Below are 18,583 nucleotides of genomic sequence, written 5' to 3'. Positions count from 1 at the left end.
CTCCATACCTTGGAGAGCCTGAGATGTTCCCAGAGAGGTGAAGTCTAAGACCCAGGCTGACATAAAGACACAGACGAACAGGCGCACGGAGACACAAACGTGCATTCCCACACATATGAATCTACAACTGACTTCTGAACTTTAGGTCATGGTTAAGGAAAGTGCCCACCTACACCCTCTAGTGGTTGCATCTTTACAGACTTTTTCCAGAAAATATGGGAAAACTGTAGAACCTATTGGCTTACTCAAATTATTTTATTAATTAATTTATTTTGTATCTTGGTGTACCGATGCAACTAGATTGTGGCTCTCCATCTGAGCTTTATAAACAATCTGTTGATTTTTCTATTATGTTAAATGTGTTTTATTTCTCTTCCACCTTTAAATGGAGATCCAGATTATATACATATAAACAAAGGTTTATGCTATATTAGCCTTCATCTGTTAGCAAACACAGCAACAGGAGCACTCTTTTAAACAGATGTTATCCCGGAGACTAGCAAGTTGTGCTCATAAACGTATGCAACCATCGGGTGTCAGTGTTGTACAATGAAAAAAAATCACAGTAGTCCCTTAAAATCTTGTCTCTTTAACAATAAAAACAAGCAAAAGACACCTAAATAACAATTGAGCAATCAATCTGTTACATAAATGACATTTTAAATAATCAGTCAGGTAAATTTTGTTTCCTTAAGTTGTGCAATTTATGTTAAATGCAGGCTGGGTGCTATACATGCATTAAATAAAAGAAAAAATGCAAAAAAGTAAAAGTTAAAAACTGAATCATTCAGCCAACAAACTTTTAAACATGGCTAACAAAGAGATAAATCATAGATTGATTTTGAATAGAGTAGAGCTGCATGTCAGATATTTATGAGAAGCCTATAGCAGTTTTGGATCGAAAGGTTTGATTATCTGTGTTCCAGACTCATTAGTTCAGTTTGCAGAAGGCCTTAATTCACACTGTGACACTGTGTCATGGAGTGCACTCATGAGATTACTGTAATCCCATTTAATGTACTACATTACTTCCTAAAACTGCCGAGTGAAAAAAACAAAACAAAACAAAACAAAACCGTGGTGACTGAAAGCGAGAGGACACGGCCTTGAAGACGTGAGAACAAAAAAGAGCAACCATAGGTGGGAGGAATGTGAACGCCATCGCAATGTTAAAAGTATTGAACCTCTAACTAATGCAGAAGAACCAAAGACCATTTGTTCTTCCGTTCTCCCTTTATGACCACCCATTTTTGACAGAGATGCTGAAATAGGCCAGAGATGCAAACTGATGAATCAGCCCCCCTAGAGATATGCCATTATAATCTGGCCTCCATATTCAAGCAGTTCCTTTCACTTTCTCCTTGAGGCTGACATCTGACACAGCCGTGATAGCACACATACCTTTCAGTTGCTGCAGCCTGAGTGCTGTATGCTGATATTTGACACCTGGACAAACTTACACATACTTAATGGGTGGATTATTCCCAAACGCTGCGTGAGTAAAATGTTTGGGAGATAAATTATAAACTTAATGAGCAAATCCATCAGATCAGAGGCTCCTAATAGCAAAAATGTACACCAGTTCCAGAAAGCCATTAGTCAGGCTCTAATTGGATGTACACAGCAATCGATATCTGCTGATATTATCCTTCTGTGGTTTTTTTTGTTTTCCTCATTACGACTTTAAGTTTAGGCAACCGAGAATGCCAGTGACTCACAGCTCAAAGATGACACATCTCTCCTCTTCATAACCACATGGACTGTTTCACAACACAGCTATTTTCATAAAGCCTTCATTTCCAGGCGGGGATGGATGAATGGTGAGCTTTTTCCGGAGATGCAGATGGGCACTACCGCCTGCTGGGGTGGAAGGAAAACTCGACAGACAAGTGGCGACGATATTGTTCTACTTTTACTGCAGGCACGTATCTGTGAGGTCAAATGTTTCACGAGTGTCTGTGATTCCACTGCAGCTCTGGAGTGAATCTGCTACTTCATATGGTAATATAAGGACTAAACAACTCAGGAGGCATATGTGTTGTAAAGCAGTCCCACTGCCTGCCTTGAGTCTTACTCCAACACATTCAGCATGAACCCAGCACTTGTTTTTGACATTAAGGTCCGCCAGCAGTGTCCTGTTTCGTGTTTGATGTATATTAATGTCTCCCTTGGTCATCCCCCACAGACTTTCTTCCATGATCACACCTTAAAGATACCACCTTAAAAAACAACCTGTTAGACTGATTTATGTAGAATTACATGAAAATGTAAAATTGTTGATCATTGGCCAACTGATGTGCCTTAAAGTGAGTTTTTCATCACTTTAGCTCACCAGCAAGGGTCAGCAGGGCACGCTGCAAAAAATAAATAAATACATAAATAAAAATACAGGTGATGTAAAGAACCAGGACCACTATGTGCTGAATGCATGCTACACCAGCCATTTCACTTTGCCATTACTCTGCTGCTGTCTCAATCTGAAGCTGATTTCGAACAGATCTGGAGCACTGTGAATGAGTTAGAGCTGCATGCTCTTCTTCTTTTCATGTTTCTAATTTAATGACCATGCCTGCAAGATTTACACAAACACTGAGGGTTCCCAGTGAAAACTGTTATCACATTTAAAAAAAAACAAAAGTTTTGACTGCTTGGGTGCTTTTAGCTGAATGTCTATCCAAACACTTTTACAGTTACACACTTGCCACATTACATAGCAGCAGGGGGGCACCTCTCAAAATAAAATGTGACCCAACACATTTACCAGAAGGGGGTCTGCGAGGTAATAAAACGTCTCCTTTTTTGGAGGGTGGGGTGATAAGCTCCTGAACCCCAGTCCTACACCCCACAGCTGGGCTGCTCTGCAGAGTTTCAGTCGCACGGTGTGAGGAGGAGGGGTGGGTGAATCTGCAGGACTCTGCTCACCACGCCTCGGTACGGTGAGTTTGTCAGCCATATTGACTACCTCTTCTCCGGTCGTGGGAGACTGGCGGAGGAGTCTCCCTCCAATGAAGCCTGTATCACTATAGCTACACTCTCAGTACGCACCGTGTCCGGGAACGTGAAACGGTCTATTTTTAATCGCTGTGGATATATAAAGTACTGCTGCCTGCTGGAGGGGGTGACAGTTGGGACACATCCTCGAGCGCAGCTAGGCGTTTGAGGTGAGTTTGACCGTCTTCATCTCTGCCTGTCGTCCTTCTTTTCCTTTAAGCCGTCCAAATGAGAAGGGATTTATTTTCTTCTCTGGGCTGCAGAGCGGCAGCTGTGTCTTTATTTGAACACTCTGGGCCGCTGACGAGCGGCACAACTTATTTTCTAGCGCACTTTGACAGGCAGGTTAAAGGCGGCGTGGCTCCGGTTTGGCTTCACCTCAGTTTCTAACCGGCTTCGTGCACGTTTCAGGACGGGAGGACGGGTGAGTAAGCCCAGTGTCGCTTTCCGCTGAGGGGCTCAGTGTCAGTTGGTGTTAGGCAACAGAAGAGGGTAGTCATGGCAATTAGTTGTCATGTCTACTTCGAGATTCAAACGGAATATATGTGAGCTTTCACGAGCTCCTCTGAGCGCTTCCATAATGATTTCAACAGCTACCCGGGAGAGCTTGAACGTGCCCGCCTTTGCTGTTGAAATTCAGGCTTGGTCCTGTTCATGTGCTGGAAGGGACTGATGCTCTGGTGGGGAAGAAAAAAAAAAAAGCTCGCAGCGGAAACAATGTTTCTTGCGCCGTTTGCAACTTTTGTGGTGCTGACAACGCGCCTTTCTCTCTGTAACAATGTCGAAAACAGCCGCTGCTGAAACACGATTAGCACATCGTTGACACTGAACTGTTAGCAGGTGCAGATACGGCATTTGGGAAGTCGTTTGTTGCGGTCACCGCACTTTGAGATACTTGCGGTCGATTTAAATCCCGCTGTTTTTAGCGCTGCCCCAAGATTATACAGGCGATACTGTAACGTAAAAACAAATAACATCTTCGATTTAAGTCTGACTATTTTTTTTTTGTTTATCAGCAAGATAAGGATATGTTCACGTTAGCAACCTTGGCCTTAGTTTATCATTTTCAAGTTTAGGCGCTAAGCGTGAAGCACGCGGACCTGTATGGCTTTTGCACATAAATAACGGTTTTCAATTCAGTCACGTTAGCGCGCGCACACACACATATACAGGACGCTAGCGGTCCATCTGGCACAAACAGATGCTCTGTCGGCGTCAGGCAAATCACGAGCTGCTGATAGGCCCAATTACAGCACAGCGAGTGAATTTATTGGCCATTATTCCCATCGCTCAAATTCTCCTGTTGCTCTCCACCCCGCCCACTCGTGGGACCGAATTACAACTCATTTGAGAAGGAGGCTCTCTGCACCATGACATCAGATACCCTTGACTGCTGGTTTTAGATTTCTCTCGGCTGCGCTATTTTTTTGTAACCTGTTGAATAATCCCATGGCACAAGGCCAGAAAAGGAGAATGCCAATGCTTGTCCTGACCGCACGTCCATATAGCTGTTAATTCCTGAGAAATGTTGCTTTAGGACCACTTAAATGCAGAAGAAGAAAGCTTAACAGCAGAAGTTATTAATGAAGGCTTGAAAGTACATGCTTACCCACTGGCTAATTAAAGAGACTTGTCATTACGAATAAACTTCGCATTTGTAAATAAACCCTTACTGTATCAAAGATGGTAACAGTGAGATAAATGTAAAGACACTAAAATGGCAATAACAGCAGTATCCCTCCGCTATGTTAGGAAACAGAATAGGCCCTGGTTTTCTTTATTCTTAAACAATTTAAACCAACTTCCACCAACCAAAAGAATGTTAATAATAAGACAATTTGCCAGCTGGAAGAATTTAGACTAGTATTCACACACCAGCTGTCAATGTGAAACTCCTCTACTATGTTATGGCTATGGCTGTGTTCATACTGAGTGAAGTTTTCAGCCTTGTTAATGAAAATTGAGACTTTTCTGGTGTTTTGTTGCAATTTCCATTCTATCGTAGTCTATGTAAGCACTTTAAAAGTTTAGAGACAGTATTTACATTGGCTGTTTACATTTCTTCTGTTAATTATAGATGCATGTCAAGTCTAGTTACATCTAAAACAAAGGAGAAATATGCCAGAAACATCTATTATTGTCATTCAATCCATTGTGAAGGTGCATTCATACATGGGTAACAAGTTCAAATGGTCAAAGTTGATCCAGGAACATGCTTTGCATTGCAGCTGGAATTTAGGTTTAACACTAAGCAACAAAATTAATGGTAAATCTTTAACTGTTCAAGTGGAAAAACAGATCAAAAATATAAACCACAATGAGTTATTATTGTTGTTCTACTTTTTTTTGTTTTTTCACAGACATAAGGCTGACAGCTTGCAACATCTTAAGTAATATGCCAGAAATATGCCTTTCTGTCTCATGCATGTTGGTGTAATTTGTCACTTTGTAATCAGTTGTTACGTTGCAGCATATGTAGTAGTATCAACTGGGAACAGGGAGCCAATACTTTAGCTTCACAGGCCTGCTCGCAGACTGATGCTATCTAGTTTCTCTCATTTCTCCCTTATTTATTGCGCCTCAATCTCATGTCCTCTCTTTCGCTTTCTTTGCCTTTATCGGCATCTCTGTTTCCTGTACACTTTAAAACTGGTTTAAGTAACTCGGTGCGTGAAGAATTCTGACACAGAGGTTACGGTGTTGGAGGGACAACAAATGCAAATGTCCTTCATGCACCTCTGTAAATAAAACGGGCTGGTTTCAAATTCAGCCATAGTCATTACACATGCATCTGGAGCTAGTGTTTGTTTTTGGCTGATTAGCTTCATCTTCTGCGGTTGTCTGTCGAGATTCAGCGTTATACTCCATCCCGTCCCCCAATCCTACCCATTCTCTGCCTCCCATTTCCTCCAACTGAGAGAAAAAAAAAAAGTCAGCATGTAAGCTCGGAGCGCTTGGAGGTGATTACAAAAAAGCTGCTATTTCCTCCATAAACTTTATTATATTTGAGAAACTCATGAAAATTCACACCTTTTCTGTGGTTTAGGAGTTTGTGTTTGCAGTTAGTTTCAGAGGTCACACCCGGGACAAGCCGTTTGCATTTTATCACAAAGTCTCCCCTACTGACATTCACAGAGGAGTCAATTGGCTCTTCGGTGGTTTAAGTAAAGCTTTGTTTTCTAAGCAGTTGGTGCCGATTCCTGCTGTTGTAACAGCTGCTCAAAGTTATCTGTGTGTCAGCCCTGGCACTTAACAGCAGGACATTTTGTGGCTTCTGCAAACACATATGTAATGACACAGATTTACCAACGCCAAGCATTTCACAGCAACAGTCGTCCTTTTTTTTTTATATTTATGCTATCGCTATGTAAATTGACAGAATAAAGGAAACCGGTGATGTTGTCAAAAACCGTGAAAAATAATTGAACGAGTTCCATCTCCACATTTCTGAATGGAGTTTCATTACCCCCCCACACACACACACGTATATATATATAACATAATTTATTTATTTTATTTTATTTATTTTTCTGTTCAAATAAATTAAAAAATGGCAAAGACAGTCAGAACAGTATTTCCAAATATGATCGCCAGCCCAACTTAACATGATGTGCTAAATGGGAAAGGAAGACAAGTAACAGAGGTCTGTAAAGGCAACTGGAAGATCTATAAAAGTGCGTGTAAATATTTTTTATATTAACTGTGTTGATATTAACTCTGAGAAAACGAGAGAGATGAAAGAAAGCAATGTTCATGTTGAGAAGGGTTTCTTTCTGCATGAATGGGGACCTGAAAGCTATATCTTTTTTAAGTGACCCTGTGGTTTCACTAAATATATTGCATCACTTTTTTTCTAAACCTGTCTACACAGGGCAGACCTGTGTGTGTCTGTGTCTGCTGTGGGTTTTTTCTTTTTTCGAATGACTGGCTTTATACTGTTTCACAGAACACAGAAGTAAAACACTTCAACTCTCTTAGCATTCAGTGTCTTCACCTATCTGCTGGCTGCAGGTATATGGGTCAAGTAAAGCTTTGAATTCTTACTGACTTTCTCTCTCTTTTTTCTTTCCATCAATTCACTGTTGTACTCCCTCACTGTCTCTCAACCTTCATGTGAAATAGAAAGACACAGAGCAAGCAGAAGGTGATACAGGGTTGGAAGAAAATTGCACAAGGTGACTCAGCTGATAAACTCATCCCAGGCTTTAGATTTTGCAGTCACCCTGTTTTAAATTTAAGTTTTTCAGCCAAGGGACCTACACTGATAATGGTTCAGTTTCTTCACTTGTGTCTAGCTGTTATTAAATTGTGGATGAAGTTATTTTAGATCTATGAGACACTTTCTCATCTTTCCTACCTACAGCTGAAAATAGTTGGAGTTTCAACAATGAATTTGTTGCATTGATTGTAATGGGGTTTCCAGTGAAAGCTGTTAAGGCCAGCAGGAGCGATGGGACTGTCCGAGTTGTTTATGCATTTGTGGTGCTGATACTGATATCTGTTTTTCAGGGTGCTTAAAAAAATCCAACATCACTACAAATTGCTCAGTATTTATATATCAGTGCTTCCCACAAGTAGAGCTCTGTTGGATCTGGTTTGCACTGTATGTTAACAGCTGCCCAAGTTTGTTTGGTAGATAATTAATCTCACTGTTATTTAGAAAGTTCAGTTGCTGCTAGCCTGCTATCATCTGTACTTTCTATCTTGTGATTTCCATAGCTCTCTAGTTAAGTGGCTGTTCTGGTGTTAGTTTGTGCACATACACTACTTACATGTAGATAAAGCTTAGCTCCAGTAAATATATAATTCCAGCATATCTGGTGTGTTTAAGAACCAATATTGGAAGTAAGTAACGTTTATTAAGAGCTGTACACAAAAAAAGTGAAATAAAAACATTAAGTGCCATAATAGCCAATAAAAAGATAAAATAAGACACAATTAAAAAATGGATTTCTAAAAAACAAAACAAATTAATAATAATAATAATCCAATAAAATAAACACAAAACCTGTTTTAACAAAAGTTTTTACTGCTTTTTAAAAGCACCCCCAGAGTCAACTAAACGTAGTTGTGACAGTAGACTCTTCCATAGCCTCGGTCCCACAGACTTAAAGGCTCAGTCTCCCCAGTCTTTAGTTGTGTACAGCAAACAACTAACAGATTCTGAACCCGTGAAGATGGTGAGGAGCAGTGTATATAATCTGGACCCTGGCCGTATCTTGTTTTGTATGTTAATACAAGGATTTTAAAATGAATCTTAAAACCTGTTGGGAGCCAGTGTAAAGACTATGAATGCTAGTGATGTGGTCTTGCTTGCTAGAAGATGTTACTAGCCTGGCCGCAGCATTTTGTATTGCTTGGAAGTGTGAAAGTAAAACTTTGTCCAAGCTGGTAAGCAGGCCATTACAGTAATCTAAATGCAAAACCAAAAACGGATAAATATTATTTTCCATTTCAACTAAGGAGAACATAAGTCACAATTTAGAAATGTTCTTTAAATGAAAGCAACAGGAATCGAGACAAAGATTTTATATGCAAGTCGAACCCCAAAGAAGAATCAAATATTACACTAAGATTCTGAATGCTGGACTTAGCCGCTGAACAAAAAAGTCTGACTCATTTTAGGTTATAGTTCACAAGGAGCTATAATTATGGTCTCAGCCTTGTTGGTGTTTAAAGCAAGGTAATTGCTAGCGAGCTTATACTAATCTGGGTTAAATAAGATGGACTAGGGTGGATAAAGCTGAATGTCATTGGCATAGAAATGATACAAAATGTAATTAAAAGATTTGATTTAGATTTCCACATAATGACTGCGAGCTACGCTGGAGTTTCCTCTGACTCCACCCTGGCTAACCATAGTTCACCATCTTTCAGTTCCTATCCCAAAAGTGGTTGAGATGTATCCCAGAAAAGCAAGTGTGCTCAGTTACGTGTCCTACAGATAGTGTAGTATTGTAGATAATGGAGATCAACCCTCTCCTCTGGAGAAAGTATGAAATGACACAATTTCTTAATTACAAAAGATTTTTATCGGCACAAATTGGAAACCCTGATGTATCTTTGATGGGCAAATATCAGCTGATATCAGTATACCAATATACACTACCAGTCAAAGGTTTGGACACACCTTCTTATATAATGATTTTCCTTTATTTTATTTACATTGTAGATTTTCACTGAAAGCATCAAAACTATGAATGAACACATACGGAATTATGTGGTAAACAAAAAAGAGTGAAATAACTCAAAACATGTTTTATATTTTAGATTATTCACTGCTTTGCACGTTTTTGGCATTCTCTCGATGACCTTCATGAGGTCGTCACCTGAAATAGTTTTCAACACTCTTGAAGGAGTTCCCAGAGATGCTGAGCACTTGTTGACCCTTTTGCCTTCACACTGCGGTCCATCTCATCCCAAACCATCTCGACTGGGTTTAGGTCAGGTGACTGTGGAGGCCAGGACATCTGGCACAGAAATCCATCACTCTCCTTCTTGGTCAAAAAACCTGGAGGTGTGTTTGACATCTTTGTCCTTTTGAAAAATAAATGATGGTCCAACTAAACGCAAACTGGATGGGATGGCATGTCGCTGCAGGATGCTGTGGTAGCCATGCTGGTTCACTGTGATTTCAATTGTGAATAAATCCCCAACAGTGTCACCAGTAATACATGGCGGGTCGAACCAACAATCTCAAATTTGGACTTGTCAGACCAAAGATTTTCATCAGATGTCCATTCCTTTGGTTTTTTGGTCCTAACAAACTCTTCTTCTTGTTGCTTTTCCTTAGTAGTGGTTTCTTAGCAGCTATCTGACCATAAAGGCCTGATTCGCACCAGTCTCCTCTGAACAGTGGATGTAGAGATGTGTCTGCTACTGGAACTATGTGTGACATTTATCTGGGCTCTAATCTGAGGTGCTGGGAACTTGTGTTTTCTGAGGCTGGTGACTTGGATGGATTTATCCTCAGCAGCAGAGGTGACTCTTGGTCGTCCTTTCTTGGGACGATCCTCATGTGAGCCAGTTTCCCCATAGTACTTGATGGTTTTTGCGACTGCACTTGGGGACACATTCAAAGTTTTAGCAATTGCCTGGACTGACTGACCTCCAGTTCTTAAAGTAATGATGGACTGTTATTTCTCTTTACTTATGAAATCTAACATTTGTCAAACAGGGTTGTCAGCTGTGTACAAACCTGACTTCTGCACAATGCAATTGATGATCCCAAAACCATTAAGAAGGCAAGAAATTCCACAAATAAACTGACATGGCACACCTGTGAAGTGAAACCATTTCAGGCGACTACATCATGAAGCTCACTGAGAGAACATTCAGAGTTTACAGCGCTGTCATCATGGCAAAGGGTGGCTACTTTCAGGAATGTAAAATATAAGACAGAGTGATTTATCAATTTTTTCTTTGCTGCATAATTCCATATATCTTTCTTCATATATTTGATGTCTTCAGTACAACATAGAAAGTAGTAAAAATTAAAAAAACCATTAAATGGGAAGGTGTGTCCAAACTTTTGACTGGCAGTGTATCTGTGAGCCTCAGTTAGATCTCAGCCACACAGTCTTAGCGACTGATCAGCGAACCCACACATTGACCTCGGGTGACTAAAGATAAAATGTATATTTCCTGACCAGCTGGCGATTGACTGAATTTTATTTTATTTTAATTTTTTCAATGTTGAAATCTGTTGCAAAGATGGTGCTCCACCAGAAACCTTTTGTTTGCTTTAGTCACTAGCAGACTTGTGCGGTCACTCAGTTTTTATCGATGCATGCAGACCATATCATCATCATTTGCTCTCTGACCTGTAATGAAACTTGAAAATGTGCAACGCAAACTGGAAATGGAACATTTGCCTTCAAAGTAAAAGTTGTAGTGGTAAGGCGCAACTTTTACTTTAAAGTTGGTAAGCAGATAAACTTACCAGCTAGTTTCCATTTGGAATTTTGTGATACCGGGGGTCACCGACAAGTCTCTAGGCCTGCGTGAATGGGGTTTTAGGAGTCAGTGTCACAGCAACTGCTATCAATCACTTGCCAAACATGGAATGCTGAAATTTTCCTCAGGACTGAAAATGCCAGACTTTCACTTGGTGGCTTCTAGTACTGTGACTGAGCCTTTGTATGTGATGCTCTTTCAGTCTATTTACCTGCTAGAAGATGACCTCACTCAGTAGTATTGTGTAATAGAAACCTGAAACTGGTCCTGTCAGAATGGAGGGTTTTTGGCTATTTTGTGATATGAAACTTTGGCTTGGGGGCCCGTTCTGCTGCTGTCACAACTGTCAGTAATATTATTGTCCTAGTTGATGTGGCCAAACTACAGCTGCTGCTACTGCTGACAGTACAATCAATCTTTGGTAGTCTTAAACATGTTCCTGTCCTCTGAAGTTGCCAGTGTTTCAAACAATAACATTAGTTTTGCTCACTCTTCTAGAATAATCACTTAAAACATGATTCTGCCCTCCATCTTCATATTTTAACAAGTTCTAGTTCAAGCAGTGGTCTAGAAGTCACTCATATTATAATCTTGGCTTAGTTGAGATGCTTCTGCACCTCAAGAAAGAAGCTCATCTGGCTGCTAAAGCTCTCTTTGAACGAAAATGTATTCCGAGCCAAATAGACCTTTAGGATTTGGCCCTCATAAGACGCTGATGTGATTATGGAAGGCTTGACTGAGACTGAGCAGTGCATTGATTTGCAGGTCGTGTTGTACAGTTTTCTGACACATCAAAGTGAGAATTTGTAAATTTACAATGCTCTCAGATGTGACTATAAAATTTTCAGTTTGCCTCAAGACTATTCAAATATGTAGAAATCCTTCTGCCAGCTTTCTAATAGGATGGAAATATGTAGGGCAGTTATTGACCACATTAAATGGATCTGCAGTTCAATGTAGTTATCCAAGTTAATTATTCTTTAAACATTTTTTTTACTGTTTTCTGTTCAATAGCCCAATCCTTTAAATGTGATTATTGTAAAGAATGTTTTATGCAGAGACATGTAAACTCTTGGCTGAAGACCTCACAATAATTTTTTTTAGTCTTGGAGGCGTAGGTTTGTTTAAATTCACTCACTAATAGTAAGACAAACAAAGGATAGCAGAGGCTGACTGCACTGATAAGTCAATTTGAGAACACACACTTTGAAAGCAATTTCTTTCAGATCTAAACACCATCTCTATGACATACTGAATGTTTTATTTGTCCCAGTTTACAAACCAAACCTAGTTTCCATCATTATTTTGAAAATAAAAGCAAAATGAAGAATTCTTCCATAATTCTTCTTGGATGGCTTCTTGTGGTCATATTAATTAGTGTAAACCTTTCCAGTAACTCTGAGATATTTAGAGAACCAAAATCTTTCACTTTGTTTTCTTCTCAGACCGAGCCTAAGCCTGTGTCTGAGCCTGGTTTAATGCTATGTGCTGACACTTGAGGAAGGTCTATTTCTGGCCCCACACATCACAAAGATCTGGCACCTACGGGACACCTACCAACTGCTCTCCTCACATTCTAATCATTTTAGGTAACAAGATGTACTAGATAAACCCACACTGTCCAGAGAACATAACATTTCTCAGTAAGCAAGTTATGATTTGTCATAGAGATCATGCAAAGGGCTTTGTAACTCCCCCACCCTTTTTCTCCCCGTTTACTGGTTTGTTTCTGTTTCTTCTTTCTTTCCCTGATCTTCTCGATAACTAACCACTGTCTTCTACCTACTCTCTGGTTCTCATTTGTTTTTTATGCTGAGTTTAGGACTGCTACTCTGTTACAGCTTCATCTGAACACTGAGGAATTATGCTGTAGTCAAAGGATCTCAGTAACATCTGTCTGTATAGTAGTGCTGGGCGATATGACGATATATATCGTGTGGACGATAGAAAAGTTTCTATCGTGCCATTTGTCTTCTATCGTTTCTAACCCGAATTTTACAAATTATTACATAAAATATATCATTAACCCTTTAAAACCGGTCGGAGCAGGCAAACTCCGTTTTCCCTAACTATTTTTAAATCCCTGTAGAACTGTAACCACGTAAGGTAGCGCAATAATGTTTTTTTTTTGCATATGAAACGGTAGGAGTTGTACTTACATCTTATTCCATTAGCCTGCCCTAGGTCACGGTTTTCTTCCACATATAGCTTTGCAAAAATTGCATAAAAAGCACTTCCAGCAACAAAAACATAACATTCCAGACTTGCAGCAACAAAAACATAATATTCCAGAAACAGGCTTTGCTGATCCGATCAGCTGTTCATAACACTTCGTTGGAATAACGAACTATCGCATGTCCGCCATTACATGTCCGAAACCGAAGTGATGTCATTTTCGCGGAAAATGTAGTTTTTTAAGCTTCAAAGCCTATGTTGGTGTTTTTAAAAGTCATGTTTGACTTTATGTTCTTCTGTATCGTTTCTGGGATGCTTAGAAGTCAAATTACACTGGTGTAAATCGTTTATTTTGATGCACATGCTGTGTTTTTGCAAATTTGCATTTATTTATTTTCATTTTTCCTGTAGTATATAAAAATTTGTGTATCTCAAAAATAAAACTATGAAGACACTCAAAATAAATAAATTTTAAGATAAGCTCTGGTGGACTTGGTTCTATGGTCTTTAAGGGTTAAATAGCCTGTGCAAATATATTAATGTTGTCTTCTCACTTTACATACTCTTAACTTTATGCAAGAGAAAATAAAGTATAAAAAAATGACATTTTTCACAAAGAAATTCTGTCTTGTGGTTTCGCAACATGGTGCTGCTTTACGTGCACCCGGATTTGCGACATGCTTTACAGTAACTCAAAACAAAGACTGCACCCTCACCCTCGCTGTTTAAAGACTGCATACTTTCCAGATGACCACAGGTCAGGTGGTATATCGTGATATATATCGTTATCGTGATATAAAATAATTCATATCGTGATAAATATTTTTTCCATATCGCCCAGCACTACTGTATAGTATGGTTGTTTGTTAAGTGTTGCTAGTTTAGTTTGTCCCTTTTTTGTTCCGTACTTGCAGTAAAACATGAAGTTAATAGTGGTTCTGTTATTTTTGTGATGTAATCTTATATCAAATGGCCAGTTTGTCTTGTTTTGACAATGTGATCGTGTCAGCAATGTTCTGTTTGGAAAGGTTTGCATTTCCCCTTATTCCTTATTAGCCTGCAGCAACTGATAAATCTGTTTTGTCAGGGCTATTTCAGTCAGCGTACACATGGTTTAGAAAGAGATGTACGTAAAGGATTATTGAAGAGGCCTAATCCCACCTTTACAGGTAATATAGTTACAGTTAAAAATTACAGGTAAAACAGTTCAGTCACACAGTTATATTGTGTGACTGACTACGGTGTAATGAAACATCACATAGTTGGACACACAAAGTAAATATGTTACAATAAAGAATTGTAACATCACATTAAACAGTAACAGATTAGACAGCTATGTGCTATATAGTTGTCCAGATAACAGTTCAAATCAATAAATAGGTTAGGAAACTCCAGTGAAGACTGATCTGTACACAAGGTCTAAGTTTTAAAGTGGGGAAAATAAATATGTGCAGTAGTGCATGCAGCACCGTAGCAGCAGAGATGGTACAGCTCTTTCGTCTGCAACAAAGTTTCCTAACCAGTAGGAATTTAGAGGAACACGGCGGTGTGGAGGGTAGCACCGATGCCTTACAGCAAGAAAGTTCTGGGTTTGAATCCAGAATCCAGTCTGGGCCTTTCTGTTGATACAGCCGTGCAGCACGTTACACTTAGCTGATGGCAGGATTTCTCATTCGGCAGCTTCCTCGTAGCTCTCACACATCCTTGCTAGGAGGAGTTTACATGCCTGAGCATAATGAAAAGCACCTTGTGTACATGCAGGAAACTCACTTCAGTTGCTGACTTTTAGAGAGCAAAAAAATTCTTGCCTTGGAGGAAACCCCGTAGGAGCAGGGAGCACATGCACACCCCACACCTAAAGGCCACCCTCAGAAGCCTGGGTATCTGAACCCAGAGCTCTGTTGCTGCAAGGTGGCAGTACTAGACCCGTGTATTGGTCGGGCTCTAGCATTGAGTGTGTGTCAGCAGTGTTTTTGTAGCCGCAGTATTAAAAATGACTAGGTATGTACATTTATAGTGAGGAGATATGAATTAGTTTATGTATGCACAGTGTGACTAAAATGTGGGAGGTTTATCTGTTACAGCAGATGCTGTGAAATCATCCATCCATCCGTTTATCCATCGTCTTCCACCTATCCAATTCAGGGTCGTGGGGGAGCTGGAGTCTATCCCAGCTGTCACAGCGCTGTGAAGTGTTTATTAGAAAAATTACCACGTAAGGAAGTGGTTGGTACAGTGAAAGGAAACGCAGTGCAAAGTGTTGTCAGCATGAACCCAATCAGCAGATCCTTTGTTTTTTTATCTTTGTGTTTTCTAATCGTAGCACTGTTCTGTCTTCAGCACAAATGTATAATTGTACTATAAGAGAACCAAGAGATATAGAAGAAACGCACTACAGCAGAGCCCTGGGGCTACGTCTACCTCATGCTATTTTTTCTTTTATTTGTTGACATTTGCTTTCATTGTTGCTTTGTGTCTCAGGCGCTGGTGCCCCAGAGTGAGGCAGGAAGACGGAGGACGACTTCTTTCTGTTTCATCAGCAGCAGGGGACAGGAGAGCGGAGAAAGATGCCCAAACCGGTTAGTACCTACATCAGGAATTAATGATTCACTTACAGCTGTCATGTCATGGTTACTCCCTGTATTGCTATTCTTAAGTCCTTCAAGGTTTTCCCAATCATCAGATTGCAGGGTTTTGGGGGAGTTGTTGCATCAATTTAGATTTGTATCTTTTATTTTTTAAAATTCTGTGCTATGCATTTGGGGAAAGCAAGGATCTAATTGCTCATGTCTGCAGCATGTAAGGTTCCTGGAGGTTTGGATTTGCATTTTGCAAATGATTATAAAAGAAATGAATGACTTGAGGATGTTAGAAGATGGCAGCCCATTCAGTTAGCTCTAAATTTTCCCAGCTAATGCATTTGCTGGACAGTGGGTTTGTCTGGGTTGTTTCACACTTATGGACACTTCTGATTTCTGGGGCTAGAATAAAGGCAATGCAAAATTTAGGTTTCCTGTATATGTGAACAACCTTGAAGTTTCAGGGGCTTTCACATATAAACACCAATTAGTTAGTTTGTTTTTATCACAGCTAGTCAATTGGTCTCTTACAAATGTAACGTTCAATAAGATATTAACCACACAACCTGAGGATCATCCATTTATGTACACTATCTGCTGAGCTCTTGGTTTTTCCTCCATTAAATACTCAGGCTAAAGTTTCTGTCAGAGAAAAATGGTTGACTGTAAGCTCAGGATGGGTTTTGGGTTCTGGTTAGAAAACAGAAACCATTGTTCTTTTCCTTTTCCTCAAGTGTAGCTGGAGGCAGTAGTATTGGTGACATGAATTACATAAGTCTAGACTTTTTTTTCAGCTCTACTAGTCAGAAGTAATGCTTTGTAGGACAACATAGAGTTTTGGGATAACACACACGCATGCACAGAGGCACAACAGTCGTCCACTTTGTGGGATTGTCCTGTCTGTTGAGGGGGAAAAAACCCACAAAGAGGGCTTTCTCTGCTCTATTTTTAGACTGAAGGACACTGGGAGCTTTCATTTTGCTGTGACACAAACGTGTAGAGGCTGAGATTGCACTGCCGCTTAAATAACAGGATTATATTTTGATGGCGGTGATGGTTTTCTGTCTATTACTTTAATATTGTGTTTATAAAGCAATATTAAACTCCTCAGCATGGTATAAACAAAATTAAAGGCGGTGATTACGAAGAAATATAGAATTTTATTCCAGATTTAAATACTAACCAAGATCTAACAGAACCAGATGTTGAGGTTTTCCAGCCTTAGTTTGGTGAACCAGCTCAATGCATCACTATAAATCTCAAGCAAATAATAATAATGGGTTCAAAGCAGGGCTTTTATGATCCTGCTGCACGTACACGCTGGCTGCTTACACGGTTTTCTTGAGCCAGAGAGCGACTGGACTGAACCCTTGGCCCATCAATCTCGGTAATGGGGAATTAGGCCAGACACAATTCCTGGAAAGAGAGCGAGAGATTGTGGGGGGAGGCAGCAAGAGGATGGGAGGTGAAGCATGAGACACAAGGTAATAGAATAGAGAGATGATGAAGAGATGCAAAAAGATGAAACGGCTCATAAGAAAAAGGATAAAAATGACAGAAGAGCAGAAGATGATAAAATGTTCCTGTCCATAAAGAAGCCTTTGGAGGGTTTGTGATATAAAATAATTTGGGGTAGTGTTACAGGCTTTTACAACAAATTTGAATACTTATGTAAAGAGGTTAGCTCTGAGAAACAATCAGAGATGGTGCTGAGCCAGATCAGATGGGAATTGTTGGAGAAATTGTGTGGTGGGAGGATGGAGACAGCGCTATGGACAGATAGACGGGGGAGGGGTGCAGGAGTGAAGGAGAAATTTGTAATGAAAGTGCAGATTATTGAAATTGACCATCGGGAGTGAAAACAAAGGGATAAAAGAGGATTTGGGAGGGGACTGAGTGACGGGCACTTTGTTCACCTCCAGTCTAGAAAAACGACACCCAAGCTACCCTTGAGGGGAACTCCCACTCTGGTTACATTACAATGCACTTTGACATTAAGCCTAGCGGTTGAATAGTAAACACATCAGCCCTTTCACTGCTTCATTTATGCATTCTGGTTTCCTGAAAATGCTCAAATGTCACTTCGGATTACAAGCTGAAGCTGAGTTCCCCCTGAAGGCATGCCTATAACCATTGAGCACATAAGCTGGCCTGACTCCATCAGCTCCAAGCTAATGAGCAACAAAAGAAGTAACTGTAGACAGGAAAAACGCATCAACAGCTGAGGTGACCTGAAAGTTCTGCAAAGCATTTCTCTTGTTGGGTCACAAAGAAAGACCCTCAAAAGGCAAGACAGGCTACAAGCTAGCTAGCCCCAGGAAAGCCATTAAAAAGTGAGTTTGCACTAGATCGTAATCCTCCCTTAAGCAGTGTTTTAATGGCAAGTGCACACCCCTAACCCAACATGGATGACCCCTGCTACTCGCTTCTTTCATGTAGGTCAAAGCCGGGGTTGTACGAAACGGATCTGTGTTAGGAAGCAGCCCAGAAATCGATTGCTGTAGAAACAGAGGGTGAAGAGTATGCAATGAATTTTTCTTTTCTTTCCTCACATTTTCACATGTTGTACTGTGACTGAGAATTTTATATTCCCTCATCAGACAACCTTGATAATGAAACACAATACCGGACTTGGATTTGGTTGGATCTTGAATATAAGGACACTTGGACTAAAGCAACATCTGCGATCAATCTGAATGTGACCTTGCATAATGTAACTTATTACTGTTTAAATCCCAAGAACTTTTATGCAGCTTTTAACAGAACTTGACAAACTTCTTATGTTCTGCAAAATCACTTTTCTGGTGATTGCCTAATGCTAAAACTCAGAAACTAAAGGGATGTTCTACATTTAGAGACATTAATCTTTGGCCGCCAATGCC

General features: G+C 40.0%; 1 protein-coding gene across 1 annotated transcript in view; it reads left to right on the top strand.

The window, feature by feature from the left end:
* The first annotated feature begins 2,942 nt into the window (after nt 1-2,942).
* LOC116332569 (radixin) overlaps nt 2,943-18,583 on the top strand; it is a 40,596-nt gene continuing 24,955 nt past the window's right edge. The window contains exons 1-2 of the mRNA XM_039599767.1: nt 2,943-3,161; nt 15,604-15,701. Of these exons, the coding sequence (XP_039455701.1) occupies nt 15,690-15,701 (12 nt within the window). The 5' untranslated portion in view covers nt 2,943-3,161; nt 15,604-15,689. The remainder of the gene's footprint in view (nt 3,162-15,603; nt 15,702-18,583) is intronic.

This window comes from Oreochromis aureus, linkage group 16, assembly GCF_013358895.1.
Source record: "Oreochromis aureus strain Israel breed Guangdong linkage group 16, ZZ_aureus, whole genome shotgun sequence".
Lineage (NCBI taxonomy): Eukaryota > Metazoa > Chordata > Actinopteri > Cichliformes > Cichlidae > Oreochromis > Oreochromis aureus.
The sequence above is the reverse complement of the archived record's forward strand: the minus strand, read 5'-3'. Positions and strand labels throughout refer to the sequence as shown.